The sequence below is a fragment of the Prionailurus viverrinus genome, chromosome C1 (assembly GCF_022837055.1).
Source record: "Prionailurus viverrinus isolate Anna chromosome C1, UM_Priviv_1.0, whole genome shotgun sequence".
Classification (NCBI taxonomy): domain Eukaryota; kingdom Metazoa; phylum Chordata; class Mammalia; order Carnivora; family Felidae; genus Prionailurus; species Prionailurus viverrinus.
Window position 1 is genome coordinate 98841888 of NC_062568.1, and position 27670 is coordinate 98869557.

At 35.7% G+C, this 27670-nt stretch overlaps 1 protein-coding gene across 4 annotated transcripts in view; it reads left to right on the plus strand.

Moving 5' to 3' along the window:
- The window catches only part of PTPN4 (protein tyrosine phosphatase non-receptor type 4), a 227378-nt gene that overhangs the window by 118718 nt on the left and 80990 nt on the right, over positions 1–27670 (plus strand). For all 4 annotated transcript variants that reach the window (XM_047870281.1, XM_047870282.1, XM_047870283.1 and 1 more), the window contains exons 9-10: positions 2426–2513; positions 18400–18488. In XM_047870281.1, coding sequence (XP_047726237.1) covers positions 2426–2513; positions 18400–18488 — 177 coding nt within the window. The remainder of the gene's footprint in view (positions 1–2425; positions 2514–18399; positions 18489–27670) is intronic.

The following is a 27670-nucleotide window of genomic DNA, read 5'->3' on the forward strand; positions in this document are numbered from 1 at the left end:
AGGGCACTTGAGAGAATCCCAAACATGCTGCATGCTCACCATGGAACAGGATGCCAGGCTTGATTTCACGATTGTGAGTGAGATCATGACCTGAGCTGAAATCAAGAGTTGGATGCTTAACCAACTGAGCCACCCAGGCTCTCTAGCATATCATTTTGCATGATATTCTCTTATAATTGTTTGTATTTCTGGGGCGTTAGTCGTGATCTCTTTCATGATTTTATTTATTTGAGTCCTTTTCTTTCTGATAAGTCTAGCTAGGTGTTTATCAATTTTAGTAATTCTTTCAAAGAATCAGCTCTTAGTTTCTTTGATTTGTTATACTGTTTTTTTTGTTGTTGTTTGTTTGTGTGTCATTTATTTCTGCTCTCATCTTTATTATTTCTTTTCTGCTGGGTTTAGGCTTTATTTGCTGTTTCTTTCCTACTTCTTTTAGGTGTAAGGTTAGGTTGTATATTTGAGAATTTTCTTGCTTCTTGAGGTAGATTTGTATTGCAATCTCTGCTACATCCCAAAGGTTTTGGACTGTCAAGTTTTCATTTTCATTTGCTTCCACGTAGTTGTTTTTTTTTTTTTTTCTTCTTTAATTTCCTGGTTAACCCATTCATTCTTTTTTTTTATTAAATTTTTTAAAAAATTTATTTATTCTTGAGAGAGAGAGACAGAGCATGAGTCAGGGAGGGTCAGAGAGAGAGAAGGACACAGAAGCCGAAGCAGGCTCCAGGTTCTGAGCTGTCAGCACAGAGCCTGATGTGGGGCTTGAACCCACAAGCCAACCACAAGATCATGACTTGAGCTGAAGTTGGATGCCCAACTCACTGAGCCACCCAGGTGCCCCAGCCCATTCATTCTTTAGTGAGAACTTCTTTAAACTTCATGTATTTGTGTTCTTTCCCAATTTTTTCCTGTGGTTGACTTCCAGTTTCATAGCATTGTATTTCAAAATGTGCATGGTATGATCTCAGTCTCTCTGTACTTGTTGAGGGCTGATTTGTGACCCAGTACATAATCTATTCTGGAGAATGTTCCATATACACTTGAAAAAAAATGTTTATTCTGCTTTAGGATGAAATGTTCTGAATATATCTGTTAAGTCCATCTGGTCCAGTGTGTCATTTAAAGACATTGTTTTATTGTTGATTTTCTGCTTAGATGATCTGTCCATTGTTGTAAGTGGGGTATTGAAGGCCCATACTATTATTGTATTATTATCAGTGAGTTTCTTTATGTTTGTGATTAATTGATTTACATATTTGGGGGCTCTCAAGTTGGGGGCATAAATTTTTACAATTGTTCTTCTTGATGGAGAGACCCCTTCATTATGATGTAATGCCCTTCTTCATCTCTTGTTACAGTCTTCAGTTTAAAATCTCATTTGTCACAGGGTGCCTGGGTGGCTCAGTTGGTTAAGTGTCCGAGTCTTGATTTTGACTCAGGTCGTGATCTCCCAGTCATGGCATCAAGCCCCACATTGGGATCTGTGCTTGGCGTGAAACCTGCATAAGATTCTCTTTCTCTCCCTCTGCTTCTGTCCCCTGCTCATGCGCACACGTGCGCGCACACTCTCTCTCTCTCTCTCTCAAAATAAAATATATATTATAACTAATATATATTATATTAGACATGATATATAATTATAAAATATATATTATATTAAATATAATTTTATTATATATACTTAGATTAAAATTAATATAATTAAAATTATATTAAAAATAATATATTATAATATAAGTATGGCTACCCTGGCTTTCTTTTGACGTCCATTAGTATGATTGATGGTTCTCCACCCCCTCACTTTTCGATCTGCAGGTGTCTTAGCTCTAAAATGTGTCTCTTATAGGCGGCATATAGATGGATATTGTTTTTCATCCATTCTGATACCCTATGTTGATAGATTGGGACATTTAGTCCATTTACATTCAGAGTGATTATTGATAGATATTGATAGATTTGGTGCCATTGTGTTACTTGTAAAGTTAGTGTTTCTGGTGATGTTGACGTTCTCTGTTTCTTTCTAGACTTTGTTGCTTTTGGTGTTTTTTTCCCCTACTCAAAGAGACCCCTTTAATGTGGTATTTATATTTTTAATTTTTTGAGGAATCGCCGTACTGTTTACCGTAGTGGCTGCATCAGTTTACATTCTCACCAACAGTGCACAAGGGTTCCTTTTCTCCACATCCCCTAGTGCATTCTTGTATTTCTGGAATATGAAATATTCTACAAAATAATGATTTGTGTTAATGAAAATTTACTTTCCAGATAAGTTAGATATTACTGTATACAACTAAGAGGAGTAGTCATGCATGATGTGTTATAAAAGATTTAACTAGAATGCTGAAATTTTTCTAGATAAATTGGTTTTTTTTTTTCCAGTTTGGCCATATTTGTGATTGGTATAATTTTTACTACACTGTCTTTACAGAGGCTTATCTCCTGCAGAAGCAGAATTTAATTATCTGAACACAGCACGTACCTTAGAACTCTATGGAGTTGAATTCCACTATGCAAGGGTAAGTGAAGAGAACTAATGTGATGTTGTTGAGTTAGGCTTCATTTACTCTATATCAGAGTTTTTATTTAATGCCTAGTAGGATTAGGCAACCAATGGAGTAACTAGTGAGTGCTGACAACATAGTTGCACTGAAAATTTCCTCTGAGTATAAGTATTTTCAGAATCCCTTAAGATTTAATACCTGAGGAGAATGGTTGAAGTGGATATTTTGTGTTATTTTTAGGTTTTTATGTTATGAAGATAATTTTTGTAAAGATAATTTTGCAGACCATAAGAGATAGTACCTTTGGGCTTTTCATTTTCCAAAATAAAAGCAGGAAAAGTAGGGATTTTTGCATTCATATTCAGTGTTATAAAGATACTTTCACCTCACCGAGGCTTGTGTTACTTCACTTGTTTCCTCATTTAGTGGCATCATTATAAATTTTTATTTATAAAGCACAAAATGAAGTATGTTAACATATTTTGGTTGTCTTTCTCCCCTGTGACAAATCCCTTTATTAATAAAAGATGGAATTTACAGTCTTTGGCTTCTTCTGTACATCAGTCTGTAACAACTTTTTAATGGTGTCAAACTTTTCTGCTTCCAGAACCCTGCTGTAAGCATGTTTGTGAGTTGCTGTCCTTAATTAGTATGTCTCTATCTAAATTCTTTCTCATGATTTTATCATGAAGTTATGTTCCTTTAGAAGTACTTGGAGTACAGCTTTTCTACATAACAAATGAAAAGTGGAATTATAGGTAATCATTGTTTGAGTTGGTGATAGGTTTTATATTCTCTTGAGATAAATTAGCAATCCGAATAAGGAGAGCAGTCTGAAAGAGAGTTACGTTTTCCTTAGATAATTATTTTGAATTGATTTTATAATATACACCCTCGAAGTTCTGTTCCATGTAATGGTTTTATTGTTCAGGGCCTCACCTGGCTATGTTCTTCTGGAAGAGGAGTGTTCTTGTATTTCACAAAGCTTATGTCAGTCTCTCCTTTAAAAAAAACAAAGATTGGGGCGCCTGGGTGGCGCAGTCGGTTAAGCGTCCGACTTCAGCCAGGTCACGATCTCGCGGTCCGTGAGTTCGAGCCCCGCGTCAGGCTCTGGGCTGATGGCTCGGAGCCTGGAGCCTGTTTTCCTATTCTGTGTCTCCCTCTCTCTCTGCCCCTCCCCCATTCATGCTCTGTCTCTCTGTCCCAAAAATAAATAAACGTTGAAAAAAAAATTTTTTAAAAACAACAAAAAAAACCAAAGATTTGCTTTCCTCACATGACTAGATCTGCTAGTTCTGAGTGTTTGTAACTTGGAAATCTGTTTGATTCCATTTAAAATGCGTAAGTAAGGCTCTCTTGAACTTTTTGTTTTCTTTAAAATGTTTCTCTACCCCGCCATCGCCCCCCCCCCCTCCGCCCATCTCTGTTTGTGGGTTATTTTTTAACCTGATTCTCCAAAATGTAACATAGTTGTCAATATTTGTGCAGCTAGATTTTGGTTTTTATCATAAGGTTTAAAACTAATGGAACTTCCTTCACATATGTAAACTAAACTATGGTTAACAATAAAAAGATCACTAAATTCCGTCATGTTAGTCCTTAGCAGTTTTCTAAAGGTAGTGTACCCTGATGCCTGCTATCACTGACTGCTGTCAATGAAATACAAAGGATATGAGACTTTCTTTTTTTAATTTAAGTGACATGCTGGATCTCATGCATAACTAACCATATTGGTATTTATTGATTTGATTAAGTAGGAGTTCTGTTGTTATTTAAATTATTAGATTGTAAAACTCTAAGAAAGCCATAAATGTAGAGTGCCAGATTAAATTAAATTTTAAGTGGTCACAGTTATTTAGAAACCTAATTTGTACTGACAGAAAACGCCAGGAAAGGGTGTTTTGGTTGTGTGTGGATACTGAGAACTTAAGAAAATGTGCAGATGTCCAGTGAACGTGGAGGAGAATTTTACAGCATCCTGAATAAAAATGACAAAAAAATAGAGGAGAGAGGATACATAAAGGGAATACCTAATTGAATATCACAAGCAAAGGTGTTTGAAATAATATTTTATTTTGAAAAAAAGAGGTAAGATGTTTTCTGCCTTTGAAATGTAGATTGAAAAAATCAGAGAGTAGAACAAGTTATTTATAGCAATCTGTAAAGCACAAATAAGTTAGAGTACTCATTGTTGTGGGTCTTTTAGGTGCCTTACACAGTGTTGGTACTAAGGAGTACTTAGCAAAACATCAGTTATCTCATGGAGTTCACAGGATGGTGGGGAAGAAAGAAATGGGTCATGCGTTGACAAAAATGTGAAGATAAGAAGGGGAAAGTGGAGAATGATATGGGACTATATGATCAAACATCTAATCCAGCCTGGGAGCAAAGGTTAGGGAAGGTTTATTATAAGAAGTAATTTACCGAAAAAAAAATTTTTTTCGGTAAATTACCGAAGCCAGAAGAATGAATAAGAATTAACCAAGAGAGTGGTTTTCACTGTAGACCATCGCCATGAGTAAAGACCTGAAATCAAGAGGACATGACATGCTTAAGAAAATAAGAACATTTTATGTGTCCAGGAGATTATATGAGTAAGGGAAAAGGGAACTGTAGAAAATTAAAGAATGACTGAGAACCTCAAGATAGAAAGAGAAAAAAAGATTCGAGGTAAGGGAGCAGGGACATAGTTTGTGTTTTAAAATAATATGGTAAGTGGATTTTTTTTTTTTTTAGGGGTGTGTGTATGTGTTCAGTTGTGTCAGTTTTAACATATGTATAGAATTACGTAACCACTACCACAATCAGAATAAAGATAATCCATTATCCCATAAACTTTTGTTCATGCTGCTCCTTTGTAATCTAATTTTACACTTCCCCCTAATCCCTGGCAACTGGTTCTATTTTCTGATTCTAAATTTTTGTCTTTTCCAAAATGTCTTACAAATGGAATCCTATATTATGTAACCTTCTGAGACTGGCTTTTTACAGTAATGCATTTGAGATTTATCCAAGTTATTGTGTATTTCAATAATTCATTCCTTTTTTGTTGTTGTTTGTTTATTCACCCATGGAAGAACATCTGGATTGTTTGTGGTTGTTTTTTGTTTTTTTTTTATTAATGGACCACTGCAGAAAAATCATTTCCAGTTTTTTTGTGTGGATTTAAGTTCTCATTTCTGTAGGGTAAAAACCCCAGAGTGGGATGGCTGGGTCATATGGTAAGTGTGTATTTAGCTTTACATGAAACTGCCAAACTGTTTTCCAAAGTGACTGAACAACTTTGTATCCTTACTCGCAATATTGTGCAAGTTCCAGTTCACATCCTTTTTTGGCATTGTCCGTTTTGTTTTGTTTTGTTTTGTTTTGTTTTGTTTTGTTTTGTTTTTTTCAAGCTTTTCTAATAGATGTGTTTCATCTCAGCATGTATTTACTTTGTATCTCTGTTGACTAATGATGTTGAGCATCATATCTTCTTTGATGAATAAGCTGTTCAAATATTTTGCCCATTATTTGTTTCTTTTCTTACCCCCCCCTTTTTTTTAAAGAACTCTCTATATATTCTAGATACACTTTTTTGATGGGTATGTGATTTGCAGATGTTTTTCCCCATTCTTTGGAGCAAAAGAAAGTGATAATTTATAATATTCCTTACTCGATCACTGATAGAAGAGATAGCTAAAATCTTTATCTTGCTGATTTTTAGACTAACAATGCAGTCAGCAAACTTGACTTAATTGATTTATGTAGAATATTGCATCTAGCAACTCCACAGTATGTATGATTTTCAAACACATATAATTTTTGAAAAACAAAAGGAAACTTTAAAAATCTTCTGAACATTTGGAAATCAAGAAATACACTTCTAAATAAACAGTGGATGCAAATGCAGTCATTATTTCCACCCAGCACTCTGTGCTTTATTCTCAGATTCTTACCTACAAAGAATAAGGATTAGTTACCCCCAAATTTTTGGTTAGGATCAGTTGATGAAATAATGATATGAAAGTAATCTTGAAAATACAATTTGAACATATGATATTAATTCCAAGGAACATTTTGGGAGCTAAATTTACGTTTTTGTGAAGAATTTCTGACCTCTTAAAATGTTATAAAAGCACTATCTCAGGAGTAATTGCTAGTGTAATTAAACTGTCTTAATTTGTTAAGTGAATGGTTTGAGGGCTCAGCAAACACCTATTATCTTTTCTAATGAAAACTGTTCAGTGTTTATTAAACTGTGAGAATAGAATAAAAGAACATAATAGAGTTATAAGATACCTATGCCATGGGTCCTCCAGTTCAATCTCTGTTTTATAAGGATGTCAGTGTAATGTAAACTCTGTATTGCATAACCTTGTTACCTAAATGTAAAAGTAATCACAGAAAGTTTGGCTTTAGGATTTCAATTAAGTAGAGGATGCTCTAAATTAACCCTAAAACAGTTCAAGTTTTAGGCTTGTTGTCAGTATCTTATTTCCATAGGTATTTGTAATAATAATGAAGATAATTCTAATGAAAAATAACTTTTGCCCTTCAGCGTTCCAAAGGAAAGGAAAGCTTAATGATGCTATTTTGATTATTCATTCATTCAATGAATATTTATTGAGCACCTTCTATGTTCCAAGTCCTGTTTATAGACACTGTGGATACAGCACTGAGTAAAGCAGGTAAAAAAAACCCAACCCTCATGACGCTTGTATTCTGGTGGGCAAGACAGACTATAAACAAATAATTGAGCATATCAGAATACATAGTAGGTATTCCATGGAAGTAAAGTTTACAGTAATAGGCAAATAGAATAGCAATCACCTGTGGAAGGGTTTTATTAGCTGGGAGGCTCATGAGGGAGCCTTCTTGGATTTTGAAAATATGTATCTTTGTGTTGGTTACACAGACACATATATATATATATATATATATATATATATGTGTGTGTGTGTGTGTGTGTGTGTGTGTGTGTAGGTATATATGTAAAATTTTGAGTTGCGCATGTAAGATTTGTACATTTTATTTATTTTTTAAATGTTAACGTTATTTTAGAGAGAGAGAGCGTGAGCAGGGAGAGGGGCAGAGGGAGTGAGAGAGAGAATCCTAATCAGTTTCCATGCTCAGCTCAGACCCCAACACAGGGCTCTATTGCATGACCCTGGGATCATGACCTGAGTGGAAATCAAGAGCCAGATTCTCAACCAACTGTGCCACCCACATGCCCCTATACATTTTAATATATGTACATTATACTTAATTTTTCTTTAACTAAATACATAACATATCAGATAGTAATAGATGCTGTGGAGGAAAATTACTTGAGAAAGGGGAGTGAGACCGACAAAGTGTGGTATCAGGGAAGGCCTCACTGAGACTATCAACAGATTTGAAGGTGTTATGCAGATACATATCTAGGGGAGAGGAGACATCAATGGAAACCATGAAATAGGTTGCTTGGAAGTTCAGGGAACAGCAGAGAGAGCATTATGGCTGGTGCAGTATAAGGTAGGAAAGAAGAGTATTGATTAGTTTAAGGTGGACTAAGGTTTTATAAGACATTTTAAACACTACAACTTTTAATTCTAAGCAAGACCAGTAGACAGTTTGAGGAGATAAAAGTCTTGGTGTGATTTACATTTTGAAAAGATAACAATGGCTGCCATTTGAGAGTATTCTATAAGGCACTAAGAGACCAGCTAGACTCTTACCATGATCAAGGTGAGAAATAATGGTGGTTGTAGCAGTTGGGTGGTGAAAAGTAATCAGATTCTGTATATATTTTGAATATGCAAGTGACAGTATTTACTGATGTATTGGCTATAGGATGTGAGAGAAAAAGGATTCAGGAATGATTCCAAAGTTTTTGGTCTGAACAGCTAGACAGATGATGTAACTATTCAGAAAGATGGGAAAGACCAGGGAGAAGAGGTTGGAAGGGTGGGTCAAGAATTAGTCTCACAACAGTCAAATTTTAGAAGACTTCTTACACATCCACACGAAGGAGGGTAGGCAATTCAGTGTATAGGACTGAGTTCAGAAGAGAGGTCTGGACTAAAGACAGACATTGGGAATTGTCAGCTCATAGTTAATATTCAAAGCCATGAAATGAGAGCACTCGGAGAAATCTAGTAAATACTGAAGAGAAAGGTCCTCAGAGCTGGAACACTTCAGAGGTTAGAGAGATGAAGAAGAACCAGGAGGAAGCAACCATGTAGATAGAAAGCCTGTCTTTCAGACACGTGTGTGTCTTTGAAGAGAAACAAATTAGGAGTGTTTAACTATGTCAGATGAGAACTGGATTAGACATGTGGAAGTCATCAGTGACCTTGTAAGAACAGTTTGCGGGTATTTTGATGGCCTAGGCTGATTATAGAGTATACAAGAAGGAATACGAGGACAGTAATTTTGAGAGGTTTTTGCCATACAGGACACAAGTAATAATAATAGCACCTAAATAGCATTTACTAAGTGTCCAACACCTTCTTAAGACTTTATGTGTATTAATCTCATTTAATCCTTACAGTATCCCAGTGAGGTAGGAGTATTATCATTTCTTCACAGATGAGGAAAGTGAGACACAGAGATACTAAGTAATTTAGCCATACGATGTCTATTTCTATATTGAAGAACCAATTTATAGCTTCTTCTAAAACACTGTTTTTAACTTACATGCATTTGAAAACTTTTTGACAGATTGGTTAGAATAATCAAATAATTTAAAAATGTAATCTCCTGAAACAGAGAAAAGAGTTTCTTCCGTCAGAGTGGAGCAGTATATATGACTTCATCTGTGTCCCCCTAGAGTATTCAGATCACCCAGCGACTTTCCATAATTCTGCTGTGTGCTTTCACTCATCACATCTTGTCTAGACATAGCTTGTGTGTGTGTGTGTGTGTGTGTGTGTGTGTGTGTGTGTGTGGTGTATCAGACATCTTTATGAAAGGATCAGTAGATAACTACCTGTGTTCATTTTCACTGAATAATTTGAGTTTGCCTACACTATTGAGCCTACGTAAGGCACACAAACTTTTGTTTTTGAATCAGTGAATGTATATTATGCCTAACTACATTAAAAACATATAAACATAAACATTTTAATCATATATGGGGAAAACATAAAGCTAAAGGTTAAAAGAGAACATAATTTCAACATACATTACAGAAATTTTTAATATCCATATTTTATTTTATTCATAATATTCTTATTTTGTATTCATATTTCATATTCTGAGGATTAATTTTTTATGGACATGTAATTAGAAATATAGGAAAAAGATGAGCATTTAACAGGAGAAATACAAATGATTGATATTATGAAAAATTGCTTGCTTTTTCTAATCCTCTAAAATAGAATCCCGAGGGGCGCCTGGCTGGCTCAGTAGAACATGTGGCTCTTGGTATTGAGGTCATGAGTTTGAACCCCACATTTGCTGTAGAGGTTACTAATAAAAATGATAAATAAACTTTAAAAAAATCCTGGGGCGCCTGGGTGGCGCAGTCGGTTGAGCGTCCGACTTCAGCCAGGTCACGATCTCGCGGTCCGTGAGGTCGGGCTCTGGGCTGATGGCTCAGAGCCTGGAGCTTGTTTCCGATTCTGTGTCTCCCTCTCTCTCTGCCCCTCCCCCGTTCATGCTCTGTCTCTCTCTGTCCCAAAAATAAATAAATGTTGAAAAAAAAAAAATTAAAAAAAAAAAAAGAGAAAAAAAAAAGAAAAAAAAAATCTAAAAAAATAAAATATAACCATGAAAATAACAAGGAGAAACCAATTTCATAAGATTTGCAAAAATTCAAAGGATTAAAAATATCCATTATTGGTAAGGGTATGCAAAGTGGACATTTTGAAACATTGCTTAAGTATAACTTGTTATAACCCTTTTGGAGTGCAGATATTCATATAATCTTCAATCATTTCCATTTCTCAGATTCTATCCTGTAGAATATTTATATAAGTGTTTTAAATAGTGTGTTCAAGAATTTTTATTACAGCACTATTTGTAATAAAAAATTAGAAACACTAAATAAATGAACAGAAATGGTTAAGAAATTGTGATAAATCCATGCTTTGGAATAATATGCAGCAGTAAATAATTTACAGAATAAGATATCATATTTTTTGTTGATTAAAGAAATTGTGTAGTTATATAAAATATATATTTATATTTTTTATAAACATAAAATATTAATAGTGGCATCCCTGGGGAATGAGGCAGAGAAGGTGAGGGATGCTGTTTGACTTCCTGGTATTTCTATATTTGTTTGAAATATTTTAATAATTACAAATAATTAAAATTATTTTCATAGCTACCCTACACCACTTAAAATTAATGTTTCCCCCACCCATAATATAAAATTTTAGTGGGATTGAGTTACTTTACTCTTAACCTGTGACAATAGACAGGCTAGAACATTAGATAGTCTTAGCTGTGCAGTTTGTGTTTAGAACAGTATTCTCCAAAGGAAAGGAGGGAAGACCACTACAGGTTATGGAATAATGATAGGTTGAGGTATGGGTCAAAAATATTAGAATATTCATATTCATCCTAAATCTCAACCATTTACATTGTTATTTTTTAGCCTGTTACAAAACAGATACACAACTGTGTACTGTATTTCAGGGAACATCGGCAGCTGCCCCCAAGTCAAGAAGTAGATGTTAGCCATCCATTCCAGAAACCTTCTTTGTGCCCTGTCACGATAATAGCCCCTTCCTACATTGTATTTTTTTATGGTTTTATCACCCAAGTGTGCCTTCATAGATACTACAGCTTGGCCTTGCTGTTTGTTTATTTTAACTAGATCACTTTAAATCTCTGTTAATCTCTGTTAAAATTTTCATGTTAAAGAACTGGGCCGTTTCACCTTTAATTTGTCATGGTCTGGACTGGACTGATCACATATTAATGGTGTAACTCAACGTGTTCTGCTTTCTGTGTATTACTTGCAGATTGGCAGCTTGATTAAGGGGCATGTTCAGAGTAAGGATTGATCCCTTTTTTGTGTGATTTTATCAGGAGGCACATAATGTCTGGTTTTCACTTCTGTTTTTAATGTTAGTAGCCATTGATGTTCAGTGCCTGGATCCGTTAATTCACTGGAGGCTGCACTTAATTCTTAAGTCTTATCTTAAGTCTTTTGTTTTTATTTATTTACTGGGATAATTTTTTTTTTAATGTTTATTTTTTGAGAGAGAAAGAGCATGAGCAAGGGAGAGAGAGAAGGAGACACAGAATCTGAAGCAGGCTCCAGGCTCAGGGCTGTCAGCACAGACGCTGACGGAGGACTCGAACTCACGAGCCATGAGATCATGACCTGAGCCAAAGTTGGATGCTTAGCCAACTAAGCCACCCATTATGGGTAATTACATAAATTACACATGTGGCTTGTACTGTATTTCTGTTGGACAGCTCTGGTCTTGCAGCTGTCTCCAGAAGAACTCCCTGAAATGCAAGAAATGTTCTAGACCTGTGCACACTAATCAAAAAGTGGTTAGTGTGATTGAGGAAGTGAAGTTTTAATTTTATGTCAGTTTAATGAATTTCCATTTAAATAGTTGCATGCGTTTAGTGACTACTCTTTTGGACATGCATGTCAGGTGGGCTGGGATCTGGTTAGAGGGGGGTCTGGAGTTCTGTCCCTGGGTGAGAAACTTGTTCATGTGGGCTAATGAATTTTCACAGAGAAGATGGACTCAAGGGGTGCCTGGGTGGCTTAGGCAGTTAAGCACCAGACTTAACCTCAGGTCATGATCTCCTGGTTCCTGGGTTCAAGCCCCGAGTTGGACTCTCAGCTGACAGCTCAGAGCCTGGAGCCTGCTTTGGATTCTGTGTCTCCCTCTCTCTGCCCCTCCCCCACTCACGCTCTGTCTCAAAAATGAATAAACATTAAAAAAATTTTTTTTGATTAAAAATGCACAAAATCTTAAAAAAATATGAACTTGATCTAGACTTTGATTCATTAGAGAAACACGAAGAAGGCGTGAGAACCGCCTTAAAGAAATATGTAATTATGGGTACACAAAACATCACAGAACTGGCTTGATGAGAAACAGTTTTTTCTAGTTAGAAGGGAGAGATAAAGTGGGATGGGATGGTTGTTTAAAGGCCTACAGTGCCAAGCTAAACAGTTAAGACCTCTTCCTACTGGTGATAGAGATCCATTCCTTTAACATTTAACAAATGAGTACAGTTGAGCCTTGTACAGTGCAGGGGTTAGGGGCACCAACCTTTATCCCCCCAGTACAGTCCGAAATCTTCATGTAATTTCTGATTCCCCCAAAACTTTACTAATCGACACTGTTGACCCAAAGCCTTACTGATAACATAGTTGATTAACATGTATTTTTTATGTTATATGTATTATATACTACATTCTTACAATAAAGTAAACTAGAGAAAAGAAAATGTTACTAAGAAAATCATCGGGAAGAAAAAATACATTTACAGGACTCTATTGATCAGTGTACATCGTCTATATACAAGATGAATGGTCTGTCAGTACCTACATCAATATTGTCTTCTATTATACAAAACACTGTAGATATTAAATGTATTACTAACACTAGACATCAAAAACGAAAAGTTAATGTGAAAAAGAAATACATATTTATTTACAGGAGTAACGATTCATACATTGATAATGGAGAAGCAGCGGTATGAATGCTATGTACCAATGAATGAATCATTATAAAATATTTATGGCCTACAATATTGCACTCATAGTCCTGATACAATATCGGAAGCATTGTTAATTTTTTTTAAAAACGACTTACCGATGATGGTAGGCTAGTTATACAGTTTCTCCAGTTAGGAGACAAAGAGGCATACTGCACAGTAATGTAATTCTTTGAAAGCAGAATTATAAAACACTAAGCAAACTAACACATTATTAATTTTATATTAAATATCACAGACCTCATTCCTGTATAAGGATAGGCTATCCACTTCCATATGAGTCTTGCACATGATGTTCTCCAGGCGAATACTTAGACATTGCTGATGATAATGGCACAGAAATGTTTCATACAGTTTCTCCCATATGGTCAGATTTCTGCACAAAGATACCCACACACATTCACAACAGATAAGTTTATAAGCCGAATAGCATGATGATTATTTGCAGTTCGTAGAGTGGTAGATTGTCATAAGGTCTTCATCCTCGTCTTCACAGTGAGTTGGCTGTGGAGGAAGAAGAAATGGGGTTGGTCTTACTATCTGAGAGGTGAGCAGAGGTGTAAGAAGTGGGGAAGGTGGAAGTGGGCAGGAGAGGTAGGCACACTCGGTGTAACTTTATGGAAATGCATTCTAATTTCTACCAGGCTTTTTTGCTCTTTAACTTCTCTAATAAAATTTCTGTACGGTTACCAGTTCCTCCAATGTCTGCTTTAGTTGCAGTGCTCCTATCGTAGAAGGGCCCACGTTGCAAAAGAAAAGTCAAAAGCAGTCTTCAATAGTTAACTCTGCTGCTAGGTTGTCCAATGTCAGTTCATTGCTTCACTGCTTCTTCCACTTCTTCCTCATCATCTAGCACTAATTTTGGGAGCACTCACCTCTATCAAGTCACCTTGTTAATCCTGTGGTGCGGTGCTCTTGAGTTTCTTGATAGGTCTGTATCATGAAACCTTTGACCCTGCATCTTTAATCCGTCTCATGATTTTCTTGGCTGGCTCTGTCATAAGTCCTGTAAAGTTATCTGGACACAGTTTTCTCCCCCAGGAATTTATTGTTTCGAGCTTGATGGCTTTCATGGCCTTTTCTGTAATAACAATGACATCCTCAAGATCCTTCCAAACTTGCATGATGTTTTCTTTATCAGGGCTCCTTCCTGTACCGTGGACATAGACCTTTCCATAGAGACTGTATGCAGTGAGCCTTTAAGGACCTTAAGGACCCCCCTGATCTGGAGGCTGAATTAGAGATACTGTGTTTGGGGGCAAGCAGAATATTTTGACATTGTTGCTGTTGAACTCATGGGGTTCTGGATGGCCAGGGGCATTGTCCAGTATCAAAAGAACTTCAAAAGGTAGTCCCTTACAGGCAAAGTACTTCTGGAATTCAAGGAGAAAACATTAATGGAACCAATCCAGAAAAAGAGTTGTCATTGTCCAGGCCTTCTTGTAAAACCAAAAGACTGGCAGATGGTGTTCATTTTTTCCCTTCAGAGGTGGAGCGTTAGCAGTTTGGGATAAGCAGTTTTGATCATAAACTCAACTGCGTTTGCACAAAGCAGAGGTGACCTAGCCTTTCCTGCTTTAAATCCACAGACTTGCTTCTTTGCCTTACTAGTAAATGTCCTTTATAGCATTTTCTTTCCCCGGATGCAGCCCTTTTACCTGCATTGAAAACATGTTCAGGCAGATACCCTTTCTCCTCAGTGATTTTCTGAATGGCACCTGGGAACGTGTCTCCTGACTCCTCAGCAGAGACGCTTTTCCTGTTTTCTTGTCATTTTTAAAGCCAAACTTCTTTCTAAAATTATCAGACCATCCTTTTCTGGCATTAAATCCTTCAGGTTTAGATCCTACACCTTCTTTTTGCTTTACGTTGTCATATAATGACTTTGCTTTTTCTCACATCATATTAGAGTTTATAGATAGAGACATACCTTTCTTATAGCGGTCCATTACCCACAAAAAAGCTACATTTTCAATATGAGATGAAAAGGTACATTTTGCACCAAGTACCAGGTTGTTGTGCATGCTAGTATAGTTGCAGCAATGGCTTCATGAATTTCCTTTTCCTTTTTTACAATGGTACTCATGCTGGATTCATTTATCTTGAAACAGCAGGCAGCCACAATTGCAGACCTCAGTCTATTAAGCAATTCAGCTTTTTTCTTATAATGTCATGATTTTCTTTGCTGGAAGTGTTCCCAAGAAGCAAGTAGCACTTTTTATGGGTCCCATGATGTTACTGGAAGTTTATGGTATTACACTAAACACGTTGAAAAATAAGCAAGAGCTGTGAGAAATCACTTTTGCTGCTAGATGGAGTTTATTGGAGAGACCAAACCGCACATGCAGAGATGGTTAGTATCACACCATATTTTAAGCCGATGCTTGGCAACACCTGAGCTTACCGCGACAGCAACAGGAGGTGACTATGAAATTATTACAGTGATACAGTATGTACTACAGGAAATGTTATGCAGTTATGATTTCATACAAATGTTTACATTTCTCTTGACTGTGAATGATGCCTTGTATGGTCTGTAAGTGTGCAGAAGTTTTGATACATCCTAACTTTTTATAATATATTTGTGTGTATTGGGGCACCTGGGTAGCTCAATTGCTTAAGTATCTGACTTGGTTTTGGCTCAAGTCATGATCTTGAGATTGAGCCTCACGTTGGGCTCTGCACTGACAGTGCAGAGCCTGCTTGGGATTCTCTCTCTCCGACCCCTTCCCCACATGTGTTTGTTCTCTCTCTCTCTCTCTCTCTCTCTCTCTCTCTCTGTCTGTCTTAAATAAATAAATAAACTTAAAATGCATATATGTGTGTATATATATATATATATATATACATATATATATATATAATTGTGTTATTTTATGGTAATAAACAATAAAACAGAGTAGGATCTACATTTATTTTATGCAGTCATGGCATACCTAACTTAAAAAAAAATTTTTTTTTATATTTCTAGGCCACAGGATTTGTCTGCAAGTTTTTTGAAATTGTTGCAAATCTATAAAATTTTACAAATCTATATTGAAAAAAAGTCTGCATATAAGTGGACCCACACAGTTCAAACCTGTGTTGTTCATGGGTTAACTCTACAAGACACTTTTCTACACACCTAAGAACCCAATAGTGGAAAAAACAAAGGCCCTATGCTTTGCTACTTGGGTTCTACTGAAGAAGAGTAAAAAATAAATAGATTAAATAACATAATTTATAGCATAATATAGGTAGTAGTAAGTGGTAAAAAGAAACACAAAGATATTTTAAAATAAGGTGGTCTTCATGCATTTTCCTGTACATCGGAATTAGTAGCATTTGTGTCCATTAAGGACATAACACTTCTTTTTTTTTTTTTTTTTTTTTTTTGCTCACTTCTGGCATCACCTTGGGAATTGCCATTTCATATCTAGATAGCTATAATTTAAGAACTTGAGTTCCTAGAGAGCCTGAACATGTTTTGCTTTTTTGTTTTTAAACATGTTTTTCTGCCAACATAGCAGCTTGATTGATTTATCTATGTGTTGAGTTTGGTATATCTCTTTAATGTATTGGTTCTTCTCTAGTGCTTGGTGATCATTGGTTGTGTACTTCCTTTTGCATTTGTGATTCTTAGTCCACTTGCTTGTCGGCGTTCTCTTTGTTATGGCCTGCTTTAGGTGATGGTGGAGGAGAGAAGGAAAATATTGCCGCAAAACACATGCCTATAGTTTGCCTTTCTCAGTTTGAGGTTCTCCATCCATTCTGAGGATTGCTCTAATTTCTGTCCCCAGTATCCACACTTGGTGTTTTAGATAAGCTGCACATACTTCCTTGTCCCATAATTCAGTCCAGACAGGGCAGGATTCTAGAGTTGGTAGGAGCTAATTACCTTAGCTGTTCTCTACCTGATCATCCTGACAGTAATTTGAGGGCTCCCTTTATTTCCTTCATCTGCTGTCTGTGAAATTGTATCTGTTGACTATACCTTCTTTCTGCCTCCATACAGAACTTTCTCTTCTGTGTTTAATTCAAGCTGTGGTCTTCTATAATTTTTTTCTCTCCTAAAATCTGATTTTATCCTCTTTATGTCTTTGCAAATTTCTCAAAATGTCTGCTCTGTTGATTATGTACGTTCAAGCGGATTGTTTTGATGTATCTTCTGTGGTATGAGAGTGGGAGCAGAAGGAGCAGTAGGAACATATAGTACGTCTGCCATCTTGGCCCAAACTTCTAATTGATATTTTTTAAAAAATGATTTAAGAAACCTAACAGTGTACAATAATGCTGGTTATTGCTAAATAAGTTGGTCATACAGTACTCAGTGTTGTGTTACTTTGGCCATTGGTATTTATTTTCCTGTCACAGAAGTTAGTAAGTTTTTTTCTTTAATTAGAAGTTATTGAAACTACATTTTAAAGGATTTTTTTTTCTAGGGGCACAATTATAAAATTTTGATTATAATTTCATTAATTAGTTCTGTCTTCTGAGTATATGAATGGTAGGGGGTAAAGCATTGTTGCTAAATGCTAAAAGCATTAGCTTGCCTATAGGATGTTTCAAGTCAACTAGCAACACTATTTCAAGGTTGATTCGCATCTGAGAAATTAATTCAACATTTTCTCAGTAGTACAGATTAGCTATTCAAGTTGGATGAGTTATCATGAAAACCCTTCCTTTCCTCAAAGCACAGTTCAAATTTTCTTCTCCATAGTCATTCAAATTCTCCAACAGTTGTTCCCTACTCTACTGCCATGATTTTTTTGTAGTATTACATTAGTTATAGGATTTATCATTATATTGGAAATCTTGTTTTTTATAGGTTGCACTTCACTAAACTCTGAATTCTTCCATATTTTCTTTAATTTTGCAATTCTGACACTGTATTTACACAGCAATTAGGTTAGAATAACTTAGAAATGAAAGAATAGATCCTACTTCATCGTTCTACAGGGTGAGAAGGCCTTTGATTCCCTGTCTCAGAGAGTCAATTCCAGTTATACACTGTGGGGAATCCTGAGATCATTTTTACTGTAGATAATGAATTTTAATATTCTAACATTTAAGTTTGATTGAAGTATGTTCTTTATCCTCGTGAGGTAAAAATTACTGTGTGGGTTTGTAAATATTATGCAATTATGTGCTGCCTTCAAATATGTTACATTGTGTTTAAAAACTCCTTATCCCATTTTTAAAATATATATTTAACAAGAAAAGTCCAATATTTTAGATTTGTCATTTTCTTTTTTTGAAGGATCAAAGTAACAATGAAATTATGATTGGAGTGATGTCAGGAGGAATTCTGATTTATAAGAACAGGGTACGAATGAATACCTTTCCATGGTAAGAACTTCCATCAATATTTTTGCTTTTACCATTATATTACCAAATATAATAATTCATATTAAAGAAAGTGGTTGTTGAAGTATATTAATGTTGTCATGCATCTTATCCCACCTGAAATCTACTAGAGACTACCAAAATAATTAAATTGTTTATTGTAAAACTTGCTTAATCCAGACAAGTCAATATTTATAAAGAATACTACTTCATGAATTTTTCTCTTGGAGAATCTCTTAAATTTGTCCTATAGTATAGTAGCTAATACTGTCATGTTTACTCTGTGTCTTGCACCATGCTGATTGCCTTATTATTTTTTCATTTTTTTTAAGTTTTTCAAAAAAAATTTTTAATGTTTTATTTATCTTCTTTTTTTTGAGAGAGAGACAAACAAGAGCATGAGTTGGGGAGGGGCAGAGAGAGAGACACACACAGGATCTGAAGCAGTCTCCAGGCTCTGAGCTGTCAGCACAGAGCCCGATGCAGGGCTCGAACTCGTGAATGGCAAGGTTATGACCTGACCCCATGTTGGACTCTCAACCAACTGAGCCACCCAGACCCCCGTTAGAAGTTTTATTTTTAAGTAATTTCTACACCCAGCGTGGGACTCAGACTCACAAACCCGAAATCAAGAGTTGCATGTTCTAATGACTGAGCCAGCCAGGCACCCACTCCATGATTGCTTCACGTTACAGTATTTCCTCTAAGTGCATTAAGTGAGGTCCCATTTTATCGGTTGGAGCATGGGTGTGGTTGCTGCATCTATGATCTGCTATTACGTGGTTTAAATTGGTGCTAGGAAAGTATGGTGGCTCCATGGGGTTTAAAACTCCTGTTTCTTCAGTTTTACTGCTCTGCTGTCCTTAGCATGTTGTCCTCATTGTCCAGGATGACTCACCCTCTGTATCCCAGAACGAGGAAAAAGAAGTAGGATCTGCCTCTTCCCTTTAAGGGGATAAGTTGAAAATCATAAAAATCACTTTGACCATATCTCTTATGCATTATATGAGCAGCTGCAGTTTTTTAAAATAAATGTAATGATTTTCTTTAGCAGAAGAAACAAATACATAAGAAATACATTGTATTACTCTGTTTCTCTTTACATCTTTTAAAAGATTTGGTCCTGATTTTTAACTATCTGTGATTTTTATTTAATAGGTTTTTGTAACTAGTCACTTTAATAACACTTTAATAGAAATATGATAAGTAACAGAAGCAATTATTTTAGAAAATTGCCACAACTTTGTTTAAATAATAACAATAAATTTCCTAGATGGGTCACAAAACCATACGAAGCATAAAATATAAAAATTGATGAACATCATGAAAATTAAAGACTTTGCTCTTCAAAAGAGACTCTAAAGAAGATGAAAGAACAAGACACAGTCTTTTGTAAAATATATATTTGATAAAGGACCTATCAAGAATATATAAAGAACTTTAATAACTCAGTAGTAAGAAGACAATCTGATTAAAAAGAAGAGGCAAAATATTTGATTACACGCTTCCACCAAAGGAGATACACAGATGGTACATGAGCACTTGACAAGATGTTCAATCATCAGTGAAATGCAAATTAAACCACAGTGAACTACTGCTCACACACAGAATAGCTCCACTTAAAAAAAAAAAAAGTGACAATACCAAATGAGGGCAAGAAGCAAAACTCCTTAAATCTCATACGTTCCTGGTGAGAGTGCAAACTAGTACACCAACTTTGGAAACAGTTTGGCAGTTTCTTTAAAGTTAAACATAGATTTACCATACAATCCAGCATTTCTGTTCCTGGAAATTTACCCAAGAGAAATGAAAACCTGAGTTCATATGAAGAGTTTTACACTAATGTTCCTAGCTACATTATTTATAACACCACAAAACAGAACTGCAGGTGTCCATCAGTTGGTGACAGAGGATTTATTTCCACAGTCGATACTGTTCAGCAATAAAAAGAAATGAGCTATTGACAACACTAAACCATATGGATGCCTTGGCCTCAAAACTTTATGCCAAGTATAAGAAGCCAAACACAAACATATTCTTTGTTTCTATTTATATGAAATTCTAGAAAACACAAATTATAGAGACAGTAGACCAGTGGTTGCCAGGAACTGAAAATAGAAGGAAGCAGTTGACTGCAGAGGGACACAAGGGAATGTTTTGAGGCGATGGAAATGTTATGTGATGATTTTGGTGGGTGGTAGTTACATAACTGACTACATTTGTCAGAACTCTCTGAATTGTTCATTGAAGTTGGTATATTTCATTATATATGTCAATTACACTTCTACAAAGTCCATTAAAGAAAATTAAGTATCCTTTAGTGTTTTATATCAAATCTTTTATATGTTTGCTATATATCATTCGCTATATATCATTCAAACCATGATATGTTCAGAGGAGGATATAAAGACATGGCACCTGCCTATTAGTGGACACACAAGAATGAATTATACAATTAATAACAATAAGAAAATATGTAATTAAAAGCCTCACTGTCAGTTTTCATAACAGTGAAATGGTAAATGTGCATCTTTTTTTTAAATATGAAATTTATTGTTAAATTGGTTTCCATACAAGTATCACCCAGTGCTCATCCCTACAGGTGCCCTCCTCAACACCCATCACCCCCCCTCCCCTCCCTCTCACCCCCCATCAACCCTGTTTGTTCTCAGTTTTTAAGAGGCTCTTATGTTTTGGCTCCCTCCCTCTCTAACCTCTCTTCTTTTGAAATGTGCATCTTTGATTGTAATACATTTCTGATTTTACTAAAGACAATTTTAAAAATATTTTACTTTGTATTTTTATATTTTACATTTTTATATGAATTTTATATTTTATATAAATGTCAAAATTTGAAAAATTCTTTTCAGATAATATGGGATAAAATAATACAGTGATAATCTAAATTTTTCTGTAGTTTCAAAACCCTATATTGTATATACCTTTTTTATTATAAGAATTCTAGAAGAGTTTTTGGCAAATTGTTTTGGAAACAAAGGATACAGTTGCTCTAGGGAAATTTTTAATGGCTCCATGATACATGGGATGGATTTTAAAGGATGAATAGAAATTTCCTCAGTGAAGCAGGAAGTGTGGAAGAGGTAGGTGTGAATTTAAGGAATTCAGGTAGAGGTAGCAAACAGCAGAGGCCGAATAGTAAGGGTATGACAAGTTGAGGAAATGAAGAGCTATTTGGTTTGGTTTCTCTTTCAGTTGTCTTCATTGAAGACAGAAATAAGGGAACAAAAATTTAGGAAGATATTGCTTACAAGAGAAATTAGATTCCAATTGTGAAGGATCCTACATATTCTGCTAAGGAGTTGGCATATTATTTTATTGGTAAATATGTTTAGAAACAGTTTAATATTGAGAAATATAACTCACATTTCCAAGTCTTTTTTTCTTTCTTTTTTTTAAAAAAAATTTTAATCTTTATTTATTTTCGAGAGAGAGAGGGACAGAGCATGAACAGGGGAGGGGCAGAGAGAGAGGGAGACAAGAATCTGAAGCAGGCACCAGGCTCTGAGCTGTCAGCATAGACGACTCATGAACTCAGAAACCATGAGACTGTGACTTGAGCCAAAGTCGGACACTTAATCAACTGAGCCACCCAGGTGCCCCTTTTCTTTCTTTATGTTTTTTTAATGTTTATGTATTCTGAGGTGGGGAGGGGCAGAGAGAGAGGGAGAGAGAATCCCAAGCAGGCTCTGTGTGCTGTCAGCACAGAGCCTGACACAAGGCTCTATCCTACAAACCATGAGATCATTACCAGAGATGAAATCAAGAGTCAGATGCTTAACCAATGGAGCCACCCAGGCACCCCACATTTCGAAGTCTTTATCAAAGTACAAGTTAGGTCATGCACACACAAAAAGATATGAATGTTTAAGATATTGATTGGAAAGTATATACTGTTCATTTTAAATTTTATTTTCAAGAATTAAACTGAATAGGGGCACCTGGGTGGCTCAGTCGGTTGAGCGTCCAACTTCGGCTCAGGTCATGATCTCACAGTCTGTGAGTTCGAGCCCCGCGTCGGGCTCTGTGCTGACAGCTTGGAGCCTGGATCCTGCTTCAGATTCTGTGTCTCCCCTCTCTGTGCCCCTCCCCTGCTCATGTTCTGTCTCTCTCTGTCTCAAAAATTAAAAAAAACATTCAAAAAAATTTAAAAAAAAAGAATTAAACTGAATAGATGGGATTTAAAGTTGTTAAAGCTACTATATCTGAATCATCATGGAACATAAGTATTTCTTCTGATCCTCGTACTCATGGCAGTACATACTACCACTGGGAGGACTAATTTAAAGCTATTTGACTAATTGTTGGAGACTGAGCAAAAGCTGGCTTGAGAGATGAAAACTGAACCCCAGCCTTACAAAGATGCCCACACTGTCATGAGTTTTCCTATCACTAGGCATTCCACCAGGTTCCCAGGCTGAAGAGTGGAGAAAAATCCACTCCTGTTTGGAGGGCATGGTGGGGTGAGCAGAGAAGTAACCATTTTGAAACATGCTCAGAGCTTTCTTTTCTCCTTAACAAAGGTCTGCCCTCAAGGAAATCTATCTTAGCAGTACTTAACCAACATGGACTTTACCAAAGCATAACCAAAGTGGGGGAAGGAAATACCTTTTTTTAGCCCCCACTATACTCTTGTCTCACTTAAGGAGAGGGTGAGCTGAAAAGCACTGGAGGTCAGGGCCAAGTAGCACAGACCACCAAACCACGGAGACCTAATCATGGGTTTAAGAACAATTCCTCCCCAACCCTCCCTTTACTACCACATCAAAGGGCTCCTGTATAATAACAGGGGATTACAATTTAAATAACTGCCAGACTCAGACTATTTAAGAAGGAGTCTCTAGGGAAACTGAAAGCCAACAGGGGAGACCAAAACAAGGAAACTAGAGGAAATAGCCTCACACACTTACCTCACAGAATGTTCCTTTGAAGAAACCATAATTTGATTGGTTTAGCTTCTGAAGGATTCATGCCTCTGGGCATTAGAGCAATGTGTTGGTAATTAGGGGAGTTTTACAGCTGGGTGTGCTTATTGAAAGAATGGGATGACTGGTACCACTGTCCTCTGAGGATTACTGTACGCATACCAGGAGACTATGTGCCTTCCTGAAGAGTAGCAGCAGAAGCTTAGCACTGGGAGTTGGGGGATATGGGTGGATTTCATGAAAATAATGCAACAAATACAATAGCAATCCGGGGTCAGGGTTGCATATATCTTTTTGAATTAGTATTTCCTTTCTATTTGGGTACATACCCAGTCGTGGAATTATTGGGTCATATGGTATTTCTATTTTTAAATTTTTCAGGAACTTCCCTACTGTTTTCCACAGTGGCTGCACCAGCTTGCATTCCCACCAGCAGTGCACAAGGGCTCCCTTTTCTCCACATTCTCACCAATATTTATTTCTTGTCTTTTTGGTTTTGGCCATTCTAACAGGTGGAAAGGGATATTGTGGTTTTGATTTGCATTTCCCTGAGGATTAGTGATGTTGAGCATCTTTTCATGTGTCTGTAGGCCATTTCAGTAGGTTTACTTTGGAAAAATGTCTATTCAGGTCCTCTTTTTTTAATAAGTTTGTTAATTAAATTTCTTTAACAAATATAGGCCTATTCAGATTGTGTATTTCTTCTTTTGTGAGTTTTGACGGATCGTGTCTTTCAAAGAATTGGCTCATTTTATTGAGATTATCAAACTTACGGGCATAGACTTCTTCATAGTGTTCTTTTACTATGTTTTTTTTTAAGTTGCTGTAACTCAAAAACCTTTATTTCATATTAATATAAATCAAACTTGATTTTCAGTCACTGTTTACTATGCTTTTAATTGTAGTGATGTCTACTCTTATTTCTGAATATTAGTAATTTGTGTACTTTCTCTTTTTCTCTTAGTCTGGCTCAATAAGTAGAGGCTTATTGATTTTATTAAATTTTCAAAGAACTAGCTTTTGGTTTCATTGATATTCTCTGTTGGTCTGCTGTTTTCTTTTTCACTGATTTCTGCTCTACTGTTTTTCTTACTTTAGATTTAAATTGCTCTTCTTTTTGTAAAGTAGAAACCTAGATTATTGATTTTTGGTCTTTCTTCTCATATATGCGTTCAGTGTCATAAAGTTCCTTCTAAGTACTGCTTCTGCTGTGTGTCATGTATTTGGATGGGTTGTGTTTTCATTTTCATTTAGGTTAAATAATTTTTCATTTCTCTTGATTTCTTGTTTGATTCATGTTGTATTTATAGGTGTGTTATTTACTCTCCAGGCATTTTAGGATTTTCCAGTAGTTCTTTTTTCTACTGGATGTTCCAGTAGATATCAGTAATTACTGATTTCTAGATTAATTCATTGTGCTTTGAGAGTAGATATTATATGATTTCTATCCTTTGAAATTTGTGAAGGTGTGTTTTATGGCTGAGAATATGGTCTATTTTAGTGAATGTTCCAAATGAGCTTGAAAAGAATATTTTTTAATGTTATAAGAAGTAATCTGTAAAGGTCAATTATATCCATTAAATTGATGATATTGTTGAGTTCACTTATGTCTTTAATGATCTTCTGTGTGCTGAATTTTTCCATTTCAGATAGAGGAGTGTTGAAGTCTCCAACTATGTTAGTTATTCATGTGTATTTCTTTGTAATTCTATCAATCTTTGCCTCTTGTAGTTTAATGCTCTGTTTTAAGGTGCATACCCATTAAGATTTCATAATGTCTTCTTGGAGAATTTACCCCTTTATCATTATGGAATGCCCTTTATCCCTGATAACTTTATTTGCTTTAATGTCTGTTCTTTTTGAAATTATTAGAACTACTCTTTTTTAATTTTTTTTTATTTTTGATTCTTTCTTTTTTAAGATGCAGTTGATGGTGCCTGGGTGGCTCAGTCTGTTAAGTGTCCGACTTCAGCTTAGGTTATGATCTCAATGGTTCATGGTTCAAACCTCACGTAGGGCTCTGTGCTGACAGCTCGCAGTCTGGAGCCTTCTTTGGATTCTGTTCCTCCCTTTCTCTCTGACCCTCCCCTGCTCGAGCTCTGTCCATCTCTCTCTCTCAAAAATAAATAAACAATAAAAAAAATTTAAGATATAATTGACATATAACATTATGTTAGTTTCAGGTGTACAAAAATGATTCAGTATTTGTATATATTGCAAAATGGTCACTACTGTAAATCTCATCAATGTTTGTCACTACACGTAATTACAATTCTTTTTTCTTGTGATGAGAACTTTTAAGATCTGTCTTAGCAACTTTTAAATATACAATACAGTGTTATTAACTATAGTCCCCATGATGGCCATTACAACCCTACTACTCCTGCTTCTCTTGATTAGTCTTAGCATGGTGTGTGTGTGTGTGTGTCCACACACACATATATATGTATTCAATTTTTTTTAATGTTTATTTATTTTTGAGAGAGAGACAGAGTGTGAGTGGGGGAGGAGCAGAGAGAGAGGGCGACACAATCTGAAGCAGGCTTCAGGCTCTGAGCTGTCAGCACAGAGCCCGATGCGGGGCTCAAACCCATGAACCATGAGACCATGACCTGAGCTGAAGTCGGACGCTTACCGACTGAGCCACCCAGGTGCCCCAGCATGGTATATTTTTATCCATCTGTTTACATTTAACCTATATATGTCTTTACATTTAAACAACATACTGTTGTATCTTCTTTTTTGATCCACTCTGACAATGTATCTTTTAATTGTTGCATTTAGCCTTTTGCCATTTTTAAAGGATTTTTGATGTTTGTATTCGTATCTGCCATATTCATTACTTTTTTTGTTTGTTGCCCTTGTTCTTTGTTTCCATTTTTGTGTTTCCCTCTTTTTCTGCCATTTGTTATTTTAATTGAGCATTTTATGTGATCTCATTTTCTCTCCTTAGCTTATCAGTTTTACTTCTTTTTTTACTTGTTTTAAGTGGTTGCTCTAGAGTTTGCAGTTCTATTTACATTAGTCCAAGTCTACTTTCAAATGATAATATGCCACGTCACAGGTAGTGTGAGTACCTTATAATGAAATAATACTAATTTCTTCCTCCTGTCCCTTGTATCATTGCTGTCAATCCTTTCACTTATTTATAAGCCTACAGAAGTATATAACTTTATATATATATAATTATACATATATGATAGGTACATAAGCATACCTAATTGAATACATTGTTGCTTTTCTTATTTTGAAGAAAATGTTATATGTTAGATCAGTTAAGAATATGAAAAATCAAGTTTTTATTGTAATGTCACTTACTCCTTCTTCACTGTTTTACCTTTCTTTATATAGATCCAAGTTTTGGGCCTATATTAATTTTTTCTTTTAACGTTTCTTGCAAGGCAGGTCCGTGGCAATAAAGTCCCCCTACTTTTATTTGAGAGTGTCTTTATTTCTCATTCATTTGTTAAAGGGTAATTTCAAGAATACAAAATAAGGGGTTGGTGGTTTTTTTCTCTCAATGCGCTCTTCTTTATGGTTTTGGAGAAGTTGGATGTAATTCTTCTTACCTTTGTTCGTCTATAGGTAAGGTGTTTTTTCCTTTGGCTTCTGTCAAGATTTTTTCTTTATCTTTGATTTTCTGTAACTTAAAAGTGATATGCCTAGGTGTGTTTTTTAGGCATATATCCTGTTTGTGTTCTCTTGAGCTATCTTGATCTGTGCTTTGATGTTCGGTGTTAATTTAGGGAAATTCCTTAGTTATTTTGGTTTCAGACATTTCTTCTGTTACTTTGTTCTCCTTCTGGTATGTTCATCGCCATATGTTACTGTATATTGCATCTTTTGTAGTTGTCCCACAGTTCTTAGATAGTCTGTTCTTTTTACATCCTTTTCTCTTTGCTTTTTGGGTTTGGGGGATTTTACTGATATATCCTCTATCTTAGAGATTATTTCCTCAGCTTTGTCAAGTGTACTAATGTCATGAAATGTATTGTTTCTGTTATAGTGTTTTTTACCCATAGCATTTTCTTGAAGTTCTTTCTTATGATTTCCATCTCTGTACTTACATTGCCCATTTGTTCTTATATGTTTTTTACTTTATTCTTTAGAGTCCTTAGCATATTAATTGTAGATGTTTTAAATTCCCAGTCTGATCATTCCAGCGTCTCTTCCATGTCCAGTTCTGTTCTGTTTCTTCACATCGTGTTTTTGCCTTTTGGTATGCCTTGTAACTTTTTCTTG